We start from the raw sequence: 14,095 nt of genomic DNA, 5'->3' as shown, positions 1-14,095 counted from the left end.
AATATTTAGGTGAAAACCATTTGTTTTTTTATTTTAATATATTTTAAAATGTAATTTATTCCAGTGATGGTAAAGCTGAATTTTCAAAAGTCATTACGACACTGATTTGGTGCTCAAGAAGCATCTCTTATTATTAATATTTTGGTGAAAACCATTTGTCAGGTTTTTTTGATGAACAGACAGTTGAAAAGAACAGCATTTATCTTCAATAGAATTATTTTGTAACAATGTGAAAGTCTTTACTGACTCTCTTGGTCAATTTGATGCACACTTGCTGAATTTCTTTAATTTCTTAAAAAAAACAAAAAACTTTTGAATGGTAGCTTGCATGCTAAAGGTGATTATTATGGTATTAAAAAAAACAAACGGTGAATTTAAATTATAACAGAGATAACATAATTTCACAATTAATTATAAAGAAAAAGTAAGTCACACACTGAATTAATTAAACATGGGATTTTACAGAAGAAAGACTGAAATTGTATTTTCTTGTTATACATAATCCAATAATCCTTGTTTTACAACATTAAAAAAAATCAGTTTTTACAGTGTTGTACTGCATTAATGCATAATCTTTGTACTATAGTAATGATAATCTAATGAGAATCTGCATTAGGAATATTAAAATGGCAAAAATAATATCTAATAATAATAAAATAATATTAATAAAATAAACAAATCGGTTTCTGGATGCATTATGGTACATTGCACTGAAAATAGAAGAGATCCCTTACTGTATCTCGGTCCTTTTCCTGGATATCTACCTTTGAAAGAGTTTAGTTCCAGCCCAGTCAACACACCTGCTGAATTAGTTGGTTCAGTTGTGTTTAATTAGAGTTGGAGCTAATCTCTGCAGGAAGGTAGATCTCCAGGAGTAAACTGTTGGTGAACTAGTGATTAATGTTCTGGGTGATAAACACAAATGTAGCAGATCCAGGTTGGAGAGAGCAGGGAACTGGTAGGAGAGGAATCTCCCTGCAGGTAATTCGGATAACAAGTTTTACCTTGCAAATAAATGAGTATAAATTTAGCCACTGCAGTCCTTAAAACTGACAGTGCAAAATAAGTAAAGAACGGCCAATTACCCACTGACTGATGTGGGTTAGAATGGAGCCCAAATTAGACATCTGCTCCGGTTTTGCTGACACCCTTAGGGAGTAATGTATCGTATCACAGACTTTTAATTGTAAGATTGTCACTAAAATTATGGCTGAAATGACAGATAGAGAGAATGGGAGTGGTTAAATTATATGATAATAATCAGTATGGCTATCAGTGTCTGAGGGCCACCAGTGAGATTTAAAGGAACAGCTCACACATTATTTCCCCAAAACGAAATTACAATTATGTGGAAAACACAAGAAGATCTTTTACAGAATTTTTGAGCTCTTTTCCATAAAATGAAGGTATATTTTGACCAGGGACTATCATGCTCCAAAAAAGATGCCTTGTGTGCTGTATTTGATTTCTGAAGCCATACAGTTTTTGGACCATATGGTGGACAGTATAAAAAAAAAGCTGCGTGAACATTGCAGAATATTCAATATAAGAAAGAAGGTCGGATATTCATATAACAGTGTGCTATTTCCCCTCTTTCTTTAGAGGACCATGTGCCTTTGGCTAAGCGTACATGGTCAGTATCTACCCTGCTAAAATCTGTCCTGTGACCTTTCTCCTCAAAAACATGCTCGCTCACACACACACACAAATACAGCACACACTGCTTTCCTCCTTTTTAATCTGTCAGGCTCATGGGAAAGGGTCTATTTAGTCATGCCCCCTGACTGATGCAGCACCATTAATTTAGCCAAGCAGTCTCTCTCACACATATGCTATGGCAAGCTGCTTTATCATTTATTTCATTTAATTTCTTTTTACGTTACTAGTTTTTTAATGACTAGTAAGGCATCCAGTAGTGATTAGTGTTCTTTTTTAATTAGTCACTAAAAGAAGAAATTCAGGGGAACTATTATCACAACTTAAATAAATGATAGCAATTTTAAAATTCCGATGTATTGTAATTAAACCTTTCTGTTATGTTGAAGTTTTTGGGGTACCATTGTGCTAAGAGTAGCTCTCATAGTAAGGTTGTGGTTGGCTATATGAAAGCATACAATAAATTGACTCTATGAACGATGCGCTAATGCCAGTGACAAGTAATGTTTTACTTGTTTATTAAATTTGTATGTTAAGTAAGTTAGCATTGATTTGAACTGAAATAGATTAATTGGTTTCAGGGCCACAATTCCATTAGTTGGAACATTAATAACGAGAATTCACCACGACACATACAATGTTCCCTCTAAGCTGCGCGCGCGCGGCCGCGCACTTCTTCCACCGCGGCCGCGCAGAAGAAATAATGTGCCGCGCACACGCAAAAATCCAATTAGGTATAACTGCAGACCGGAGATCTCCAAAATGGGGCGTGAACTCCAAAAGTGGCCAGAACCTCCAAAATGGGGCGCGTTCTCCTCGCGCAAAGACTTTCACCATTGGCTGTGGCTTCAGCCAATTGTTATTGACTTACATTTCAAAATAAAACTTTATAAATTAAATATTGTTTCTAGTTCATCTAAAATAAAATATGCTTGTGACGAGAGGGGCGGGGCCGAGAGCCGTGGGAACGGAGCGAGGCTGGTGGAGTAAATGCTAATGCGCGACACCTGCACCACTCACCGGTCTCGAGTCCCACGGAGGAGCTCCGGAATGATAAAAGGAGGAGCTACGACAGTGAAAGACGAGAGAGGACCAGGCCTGGGTTTTATTTTGTGTTTTGGTTCTGTTTGTACGCCACAGTCGTCCGCGAGGGGCTGTCGTGCTGTTTTGTGTTTATTTTATTAGTAAAGTTTTGTTTGAATGTTCGCCGGTTCAAAATAAAACTCCGTTCCCACGGCTCTCGGCCCCGCCCCTCTCATCACAATGCTATATAAATAAATATTCTCCGTGAGAGCAGAGCCCAAAGCTCGTGGCCAGTGGTGTTCGGACTGGAGTTTGAAACTCTGCTTCATGATGTAAACGGGAATCACCCACGAGCTATCCCGCGAGCCGTCCCAGCGCAGCGCAGGGGAAATACTTTAATCTCTATCGCTTTGTTCCAAGCAACGGGGGCGTCCCGGGGCACGAAATTCGCAGGGTAGGAGGGGGTAGTGACGCTGGGTGTAACTAAAAAGGTGCCCTTGTCCGGTGAGGTCCGGTTGGGAAGTTACGGAACTATCGCATAGTCTTATTAACTGTTTATCTCCTGAACTGCAACTTTCTTTACCACGCTATTCAGCGCCAATCCCGCCGTGCAGTCCATTTCACTGGTTAAGGTTAGGGTCAGGTGTGGGGTAGGTTTAGGGGTTAGCATTTTTTGTAGCATATTGTAGGAAAACAACACTTTAATTAACCAATAAAATCTTTAGAATCAGCTGTGGGGCAGAGTTTGCGCTGAAGTGGATTGAGGGGGAAAATTGTGCATGCGTGTGATGTGCCTGTCTGTCAATGGGAGGAAGTCATGCCCTATTTTGGAGCTCCCACCCCATTTTGGAGTTCCCGCCCCCATTTGGAGATCTCCAGGCTGCAGTGAAACCATTCTCCAAAAATGAGTTGGGAAAGCCATTTGATTGTATTCTAGTAAAAACGAAAGAATCGCAATGATCGGGTAAACCGCTATAAAGTTGATGTCGCTATAGAGTTAGAACCGGTGAATGCGGTTTACAGGTTTTATAGAAAAAGAATGATGTGCGCCAAATGACGCTGTAGAAACCGAATACTTCAGTGGTTGCGGACGAAATAGCTCAAATCGAGAGCAAACGCAATGACGTGAAATAAAACGTCCTCGTGTTTTAAAGAAGAGTGGCTTGATTAAGTGCTGGAAATAGCGGATGATGGGCACAGAACGGTAACAAAACTCAGAGACATTTACAGTCACACACAGGTGTATTGTGCAAACCGTACTTCATAGGGATGTTTAGATAGCTATAGAAGAATTCGCGTTCATGGTTTTTTTTCTTTGAAAATATTTAACTTGCAGATCTCAGTTTAATTGCTTCAGTTTGTTTTCTATTCTTTTCTATCAGTTTAAATGCTTCAGTTTGTTTTGATATTATATTATATTATGTTAGGCCTATATTATAAACCTAATAAATAATTGACCTTGTTTTTTTAATAGAGTCACTTATGCTCATCAAGGCTGTATTTATTTGATCAAAAATACAGAAAAAAAACAGTAATATTGTGAACTATTAGGCTATTGCAATTGCTAATATTGGTTTCCTATTTTAATATACTTTAAAATATAATGTATTCCTGTGAAGCAAAGCAGAATTTTCAGCATCATTACTCCTGTCTTCAGAAATCATTCTAATATTCTGATTTATTATCGGTGTTGAAACGGTTGTGCTGCTTAATATTTTTTTTATTGTGCTGTTTTGATTCTTTGATTAGGCTAGTAAAAAGTTAAAAAGAATAGCATTTATTAAAAATAGAAATCTTTTCCAACAATATAAGTCTTTACTATCACTTTTTATCCATTTAACACATCCCTGGGCAAAGGGGAAGTCGTGGCCTAATGGTTAGAGAGTCGGACTCGTAACCCAAAGGTTGTGAGTTCGAGTCTCAGGTCCGGCAGGAATTGTAGGTGGGGGAGTGAATGTACAGCGCTCTCTCCCACCTTCAATACCACGACTGAGGTGCCCTTGAGCAAGGCGCCGAACCCCCAACAAGCATAAATGGCTGCCCACTGCTCTGGGTGTGTGTTCACTGCTGTGTGTGTGCACTTAGGATGAGTTAAATGCAGAGCACTAATTCCTAGTATGGGTAACCATACCTGGCCACATGTCACATCACTTTCTTTCACTTTCTTTTCTAAAAAATTGCAAGTCATCCTCTCTGTCGAAATCTTTAGACATGTTTACGAAGACTGTTTTATGTACAGTGTGCATCTTCCTCTGCTTGTAAACTAGGCACAACTCATCCGGGTTTTATGTCAGAACAAATATCTGTCAGTTGAATAAAGTCGTTATAAATGACATAATAATGTCAGTTAAATAAAGTCGTTATTTTTGTTTTCTTTGCGCACATAATAATGTCCTTACTACCTTTCTGGGCCTTGAACATGGTAGTTGCATGCATTACTGTCTATGGAGGGTCAGAAAGCTCTCAGATTTAATCAAAAATATCTTAATTTGTGTTCCAAAGATGAACAAAGGTCTTAGGCTGGCCGCACACTAGACGATTTTAAGGCCGGATTTGCATCCCCGAACGATTGGGGGGTGTGGCCCTATTCGCGGCTTGTCACAAATGATTTTTTGTCCAAAACATCCTCTATTGTGTGGTGTCATTACGATTATTTATCTGCTCCCGATCGGGACGGAGCGTCCCCGAACTCAAACTCTTGATCGGGCTGCCTCTGACGTGATAGCCAATGAGAGCGAGCAAGCTTCACCTACCGGATGTTGTGTGCTTCTATAGCTGAAACTTGGCAGCCACAAACATGACATGAAAGCAGAGAACATCACCCATATTCTTTGTTATACTTTGTTTTTCACTGTGAAATAGAACGCGTGCCAGGAGAGCCAGCTGACAACGTTGATTGTCCTCTATTTGTTTTTTTTCTCTAGTCACATTTGATCTCGGGAGTGTCTGTGAGATCACATGTCACTGTGAAATCGTTCCTACAATTGACAAATGTGTGGTCTCGTGGTCTGGTCGAATCGTCTAGTGTGTGCGTTCAGAGGATTATAAGGCTAAAAATCAGTTGAACTGTCTTCATGTCTGTGGTCTCCCATGGTTTTAAAATCGTTTAAGATTTGAAAATCGTCTAGTGTGTCCCAGGCCTTACAGGTTTGGAACGACATAAGGGTGGGTAATTAATTACATGAATTAATTGTCAGTTTTGGGTTAACGATCACTTAAAAAAATTGTTTTCCAGTTTCACTAGTAACTGTTCTAGTTTTTCTAGTACTAAGTAAATAGAGAGTACCTGTTATTCCGGTAAAACTGAACAAAGATTGTAGTCACTAGTGTGTTATTTAGTATTAAGATATGTAAAGTAACATAAAATCGATACTAGTTAGTTTTAAAGAATTAATGTTAAAACGGCTTGCCATACATACACACACACACACACACACACACACATACATGCGCACATGAGAAAGCGACAGCGGGTTACAACCTCCAGCGGGCGCGCACATCTGCCTGGATGTTTACGTAATATATACGGTCTCTCTATGAGCTTCGGGTCAAAGAGACGCCTTCCGTTTTGATTTACAGAGTATCTGCTATTTTTGTAGCAGTACAACCATGTCACCGTGCGTAAATACGCGCAAGGTTTCCGCGCCGTCTCTTTAACCTGAAAACGACAGGACTCTTGTCACCTCAGTACGCAATAACACCGTTTTTCGTCGTTAGGAACTGCGTGGACGCCACTGGTCACTCCACTGGGCATGTAAACGCGTCTTACGCGTCTCTGCGCACTCGATCTTTTTACGATGTACGGCGAGGATGCGCTGGCGTTAACGGCACCGTTATGGTCCCCTGGTCCCCTGAAGATGCGCTGGATGTAGAAGTATATCCATGACTGCATGTGTGAGAGAGGGTGCTTGAGTGTGTGATTGAACAGGATGGGAAAAGAACAGGAACTCTTGCAGGCGGTGAAGACGGAGGATCTGATTACCGTCCAGCGGCTCCTCCAGAGACCCAAACAGGGCAAAGCGAGTGAGTATCACACCCACCGATCTTTAAATGTCTCATCACACCCTCCACACACCCCCTTGCTATAGCAGAGCTTCAATGATCACATAAGCACACATGGCTTTGGAATTGTTGATATTATATGGCGAAACACTTGGCTTTGTCGAAATAAATATGTTTCGTTAACAATTTCTTGCGTTTTCCCATCAATTTCCTCGTAAGAGCGTGTAGATAAAATGACTTTGTAGGCCTTATGCATATTAGTGTCGCTGAGAACCGAGAACCGGTTCTTTTTCAGAACGGCTTCAATTTTTAAAACATTGAAACTAAATTATTTTAATCACGTTCGTGAACGGTTCTGTAGTGCATTTTTTCCGCCGATTTCCGCCGAGCACCATAGAAGCGTTCTAAACGAACGACTCTTATCAGCCCCTTTCCTTTTAGTGAATCACGCCAGTTTCGTCCGAATGACTCCAGAGTGAGTCGGTTCTTTTTTAGTTAATATCAGCGCAGATATCGACATTCGTTCATTATAGCGCCAGCGTTCCACGTATGTCGTGTCGCTAAGTGTAGATGGGTTGTCAATACTTGATGCTTGCTGTGTGTAACGGCATGAAAGTGGCGGGCCGCGCCAAATCCGCTTTGATGTCCAGATGAGCGCGCGCTCGGCTATGGCAGGTGGCTCAAGATCGCTAAAGATTAAAGAGATGAAGTATTGAAGGAAACATGTGCAGATGGGTATTGTCATTTTGCGTTTATGGTCCATTAGATGCTATGTCTACCTGTTCATAATGTATACATTTATGCTGTTTATAGATAGGCCTACCGTCTTATTGTTTTTACTTTATGTCAAAAGTAGGCTGCCTGTTATTCAATATTAGATGTTGTGCCTATTTGATTTAACTAGCTGTGTTTTAAATGAGATAGATAGATAGATAGATAGATAGATAGAGACCATCTTGTTGTCCTTGTTGGGAAGCACGAGGCTCGGGAAGGGAAGAGGGATTATATTCGTGAAAAGCGCCAGATGTCAGAGTGATAAAGTGTGTGAGTACATGAGAGAGAGAGAGAGTGAGAGGCCACTCACTCACTTGGGCGTCTGTCTATTATGACGTGTAAAGGGGCGTTCATACTGTCAGAGGTTGCCAGGTCACATTAGAGTTGGTCGTAATTATGAGTATGGCATGACCATGTGTTTGTGGTTGGAGAGATTAAAAATGAAAACTGCTCAGAAGGAATGCAAGTGAAAGGCATTCTTTGTAAACACCTCTCTTAAAGAAATAGTCCACCCAAAAATGAAAAATTACTCAGGCTGTCCAAGATATAGATGAGTTTGTTCCTTCATTGGAACAGACTTGGAGAAATGTAGCATTACATCACTTGCTCACCAATCAATCATCTGCAGTGAATGGGTGCCGTCAGAATGAGAGTACAAATAACCGATAAAAACATCATAACGATCCACAAGTAATCCACACTAGAGGCCACGCGCAGAGCACACGTAGGCTACTGTATGAAATATTGTTATATTGATTATATTATAAATATTGTACATCGCCTATGCAATACGCAACGCATACGCACGCATTAGCATACAGGTGACAGTTGACCATGCAGAGCATCAGGGAGAAGTTGGAGCGTGGGGAGTTACTAAAAGTTCCCAATGCTTCGGGAAAAGCTGCATTTTGGAAGAGTTTTGATTTGATTACCACGGCAAACAGTGAGTCAATTGGTCATGTGCAGTGCAGAATCTGCAAACATATCCTTGCACATGACAGCAAAAAACGCACGCAATAGGCTAAAGCATTCCGCAAAGCCCTGGCAAAAGTAATAGTAAGGAGATATTTGAATTATTTATTAATAAATTAGTGTTTTCTTAGTCCATGTCGCAAAGATGAAGATGACGATCCTGACTCGCCATTTCATGTATGTAACCTTTATTTTATAAAAGCACAACGTTTTGTTGATATTGTGAGTGCACACAAATAAAAGTAGACCGTTTACAGTTCCGAGTGATGTATTACTCTTACCTTTATGAGCAAAAATGACGGCATATTTTACGTTGTTTCCAATGCAAGTGATCGTGCCGGCGCCTCCATGTCCTGTAAAGCGTACTTTAGCTCTCCGCACAAACAATTAGATATGCGTCTAATAGGGCACATTTATATAGGTTAAACATTTAAACTAACATTGTGATACATGTGATCATACACTTTGAGATTACATACAAAACTGAACTATTTTAATAGCTGAAACAGTAGTATAAGCTGTTTTGGGAGAAAGGGGGAAAAAGATGGGATCGGGTCGGACTCGGGCCATGAATTCTGATGAGCTGTCGGACACGGGCCGGGCTAGGGCCTGAGCGTCTCGGGCCAGGGCCGGGCTAGGGCCTATATTTGAGGCCCGTGCAGGGCTCTAATCCACACCACTCCAGTCCATCAGTTAATGTCTTGTGAAATGAAAAGCTGTGTGATTGTAAGAAACAAATTGATCATTAAGGCATTTTTTAACTTTAAATTGTTGCTTCTGTCTAAAACATCCATAATAGTCCTCTATTGATCTCTTAAGTATAAAAGTTGTCGCATCTGAATCAGGAGAGATACAGTATATACATGGATCAAGTACTGGTTACAAGCGAAAACAGTCCAAAACAGTTCTATACAAGTAAGTTGGTCAATTTTGATGTTACAAGAGGGGATGGACTTTTCTACTGGATAAGCATTATTTCGGGTTATGGACTCACCAGAAGTGACAGTTTAAAGTTAAAATGCCTTATTTATGGATTTGTTTCTTACAAACACACAACTTCTCACTTCATAAGACATTAATTGATGGACTGGAGTGGTGTGGATTATTGTGATGTTTTAATCAGTTGACTCTCAGTCTGACAGCACCCATTTACTGGAGAGGATCCATTGTTGAGTGATGTAATGCTAAATCTCTCCAAATCTGATGCAGAACTTTGATCTCCAAATTTTGATGCAGAAACAAACTCATCAACATCTTGTAAGGCCTGTTCACACCAAAGAATATAGCGATAACGATGAATATTTAAAAATTGTTGAAAATCTAAAAGAATAGCACCATCACAGCGCATAACTGCAGTGCATGCTTATAATAAAGAGAACATTATTGTGTGTTGGTGTGGCCACTAATATAGTTGTAATATTGTAATAGTTATCATTCTTGGTATGAAAAGGCCTTTAGTGTGAATATTTTACATGGCAAGCAAAGCTGTCACTGATGTCTCAACCCAGAACGAGGATGCAGATAGTATGTGACTGTTTTGGTAGGTCAAAAATTATGCTCAGCTGGAATAGATTTTCCTCTCATTTATACAATAAATAGTGTCCTGCACATACAGAGACTGTTGCACAAGATCACACACACCCAAACATACGCGCACACATGTCTATAATTGAAATGCAATTACCACTTCCAGTGCCGGGTAACATCCCAGGTGGTGAGAGATGCATCTCCTGCTATGGTAGGAGGGGCGGCCTGAAATGAAAGCAGGCCATTCTGTGTGTGTATGTGTGTGTGTGTGTGTGTGTGTGTGTGTGTGAGAGAGAGTTTTACAATAATAGCTATACTAAAGATGCCCTTCTTTCCCTTGTGTTGGTAAAGAAACCATTCACTTTCTTCAGGTACAGTTTTAGGCACTATAATTTTTAGAAAAAGAGAGGACTGAAATGTTTATGTATACCTGTAATTTGTCAAAATTATAGAGTGCAGGACACAATACATTGTGGAGTAAATATAAGAGCCTTATAGATGATCTTTTAAGAGAGAAGTCGCTATTTTTCTCTCTTGGCGTGGTAAAAGCGAGGATCAGCTGGTGTGTCAATATGTCAGACTGCATACATACTTTCAGTGATTGTTGCTAAACCCTTGCTAACACCTTTACATCAATGTCCAATATGTCCTGCGCTGCTGTAGAAGGTCAGTTAGGGTATACCAGAGCTGTTGATGTTCCCGTCTCAGATCATCTCTCAAGAGACTCATAATCGAAATTGTATGTTCTCTGAAGGTTAATTACATGACATCCTTGAACTTTTTCTTCCTTGACCTTTGTTTGATAGCAGCTCCCTTGCACCTTCCCTGAAACTACAACAGAAAAAAGAAACTCGGTACAAAATTTTCTGTTTTGATTGGTTTTGCTAAATGAAATCTAGTTTATAATATGTAATATATCTCTATATTATCCTTTCTTTTGAACAATGTAAATTGCAAACTTGTAAGTCGAACCGAAAAAAAAACAAGTGATGGTGTTTAAAGGAGTGGTTATTGGCTCTTGCAAATATGAATATTTAATAAGTAGGCGGGGAGAGAAATGCAATTTTCTGTTTTGATTGGTTTTGCTAAATGAAATCTAGTTTATAATATGTAATATATCTCTATATTATTCTTTCTTTTGAACAATGTAAATTGCAAACTTGTAAGTCGAACAGAAAAAAAAACAAGTGAAGGTGTTTAAAGGAGTGGTTATTGGCTCTTGCAAATATGAATATTTAATAAGTAGGCGGGGAGAAAAATGCATTCCTTTTACCTCAGATGCCCGAGCTGGGAATGACGTCACATCCAAGTTGACTGTGTTCCAGTACACAAGTGGGGAACCCAAGATGGAGGCATCAAAAGTTAATACCAGTCGATAAAAATTTTGCACAGATAATGCCGAAGTATCAAGTCCAAAGATAAAGGTTGGATAGTACTGTGTGCACTGCTGAGTTTAGTGAGACACAGACACACAAAAGTGCTAATAAACAATATATTACTACTGTTTCACTTATGCTGATGTGCTGAGCATTTTAGATTCTGATCTTGCGATCACTTTTCGTTCGACTTGGGGGTTGGAATTTCTGATATCCGAGTACAAATGGAATTCACCTTTATAAAGATTGTAAATAGTTGTTGGTAATGAATAAGGCAGTAGTTGTGCTCAGGGTTCTGTTTAGTGTTACTTTTGTGGTTGAGTGCTAATGTATGGTGTTTTATTTGAAGTCACCATTATAGAGGTTAGTGCTTCTTCAGTCCAAACCTTGTTCACATTGGGAAATTATTTTTATGCTGAACAGATCTTCTACTCTAACAATTTTATTTGAAGCATTGCATGCTTTTTTGTTATTTTGTGTTTTTAAGAATGAATAAATGTGCATATAATCGATCCAATTTAAAGTTTGTTTAACAAATCATTTCTATGTAGATAAAATATTTTCATGCTTCCACATACCTTTTTATGTCCTAGTTCTCTTTTTAAACGTGTTCCTCACCAGTATCTGAACATACTGATTTAGTAGAGCAGATGTCCATAGACCTCCCAGAAGATTAAATTAGTGCATGTAAGAGTTCTTATATATTAAGTTTGATATATTATATTATGTTGATTTGACTCTGCTATTTCAAGAAACTCCTTTCTCTTGCTCTAGAGCAGTTAAATGCCGCTCTTACATGGGCAGTTAACCACTGATTGTTGACATCAGGGCGCCTAAAGCACCTGCTACTGTCATTAGCATAGAGAATAGGGCAGTAAGTAGCTTTCAGTTCAGTTTGAGCATGGTAAAATTTGAATTACGCTGACTACATCAGCGAACATTTGGAGAATTTGAAACAATTCATTACTTCTCATGTTATTCCAAGTCTTTTATGAATGACAAGCCACCCACAGATTCATTCAAGCAGCAGAACAGATGGAAAGTAGGGGAAAATCAAAGCGTTTCAGAAATGTTTGTTCACAGCGTAAATGATTCTCAAAAATCCACGACTGGAACAGGTTCACACGAGGTGGCACATTTGACCTATTTTTAGTATATTTCTGTCACTGATTTCATTTTCACATGTTTCCCAAAGGTATTAAGAGATAAAAAAGAAAATCCAAGTGGACCAGATGTTTGATAGCTAACCAGCTAACAACATTTGTAATAGTTTTAAATACTCATTTTTATATCTAGAATATGTGCTTGTCTGTACGTGTTTTCATCTATATAGTATTGTAATATAGCCATAAAATGAAGGAAGGATTGTTGCATCATAAAATACAACTTGCTTGAGGCTAGCAGAGTATTAGTTTTCTGGAAATGTGAATTTTCTGACTGGTTATATGCATGAGTGTCACTTTAAGAAATGATGGGGACAGTTCAGATTTTGCTCCCAGGATGTTGTTGGATAGTGGATTGAATGTCATGTCTAATGCCATGGTTTGCATTAGAACTGGGGGTCCACAGACCTGTGAGGGTCTGTAAAATTACTGCATTGGGCCAGTAAAGTATAATGTGAAAAAAAAGTATTTATTCAATATTTATTTCACTGTTTGGTTCTAAATGCAGTCATGTAGTCTTTTATTTGAAAGGCTGCATTTTTTATTGTATCTTATTGATTTAGTATATTTACAGTTGAACTTATTTACTTATTATTGAACTTATTATTAGAAAGATTATTAGAAAGAGATTCCTGAGTTGGAAAAAGTTGACATCCTTTGTTTAAGTGTTATCACTTTGTGTATGAGGCATTTTTTGTAATCTTTCTGTTTTAATGAACCAAAATCACAATTGTACATCAGTGGATGTATATCAGGAGTGGCGGCACATTTGTTTGAATTTTGTGTTGTGATTTTAGTACAATAGATAGCGAGATGCAGGGGAAAAAAGCTGATGCTTTCTGCTACTGATAACAACCTCATTGAGCACTCGGCAAAATCTTACAAATAACAAATTCCAGCACTGACTCACCATGCATAAACAAAATGAAACCTAAGCTTGACAATTGGAAATGTTTCCTCTGTATCAGATAAATCCCCATTGTTGTGGGACAAATTGACACCTACTGTATGATTATGTGAAACAGGAGCAGGCATTGTGTTAAAGATTTATAGATACTCAAACTACAGTTACATTTCTTAACATGAATGTACCTCATTCATGTGTATCTGTTTTTCTGCAACTGTGCCTCCTCACAGGGCCTCATTTCTGCACTGTGTGTGTGTGTGTGTGTGTGTGTGTGTTTTCTAGTCATCCTGTATGGTGTGAGCAGGACATTCCCAAACCAGCGAAAAGAAAATGCCAGAACACATCAGCTCAACCAGCAATGAACATCAATGCACTCACAGAAAAAGGAAGAGGGAGGGAAAGACAGAGAAGGAAATACCATTTAGCTCACCCCAAAGGAGAATACATGCATCATGCAGAACTTTATAGACAGGACTTTTTGTAAGCGTATCTCACATTTAGGGAATATATATCGGAAAAGCCCTACAGTAATTCAACTCAATGGAGACTATAGTACATTTACATTATTTGCATTCAACCCTCACATTGTGCCTACTACAGATGTGTAACCATCAGAATTAATCATTTTGAAATTGTTTACTCCATATTAATGGAACTAAAATGATTTATGTTTGTATTTTGAAGTTTAAAAAAAC

The 14,095-nt window shown here is 38.8% G+C and overlaps 1 protein-coding gene across 1 annotated transcript in view; it reads left to right on the top strand.

The window, feature by feature from the left end:
• The first annotated feature begins 6,122 nt into the window (after positions 1-6,122).
• LOC107725391 (caskin-1-like) overlaps positions 6,123-14,095 on the top strand; it is a 48,558-nt gene continuing 40,585 nt past the window's right edge. The window contains exon 1 of the mRNA XM_016534632.1: positions 6,123-6,702. Coding sequence (XP_016390118.1) covers positions 6,609-6,702 — 94 coding nt within the window. The 5' untranslated portion in view covers positions 6,123-6,608. The remainder of the gene's footprint in view (positions 6,703-14,095) is intronic.

The sequence above is a fragment of the Sinocyclocheilus rhinocerous genome, unplaced genomic scaffold (genome assembly GCF_001515625.1).
Source record: "Sinocyclocheilus rhinocerous isolate Xijiao unplaced genomic scaffold, SAMN03320098_v1.1 scaffold1386, whole genome shotgun sequence".
NCBI lineage: Eukaryota > Metazoa > Chordata > Actinopteri > Cypriniformes > Cyprinidae > Sinocyclocheilus > Sinocyclocheilus rhinocerous.
This window is presented reverse-complemented; position numbering and strand designations above follow the sequence as displayed.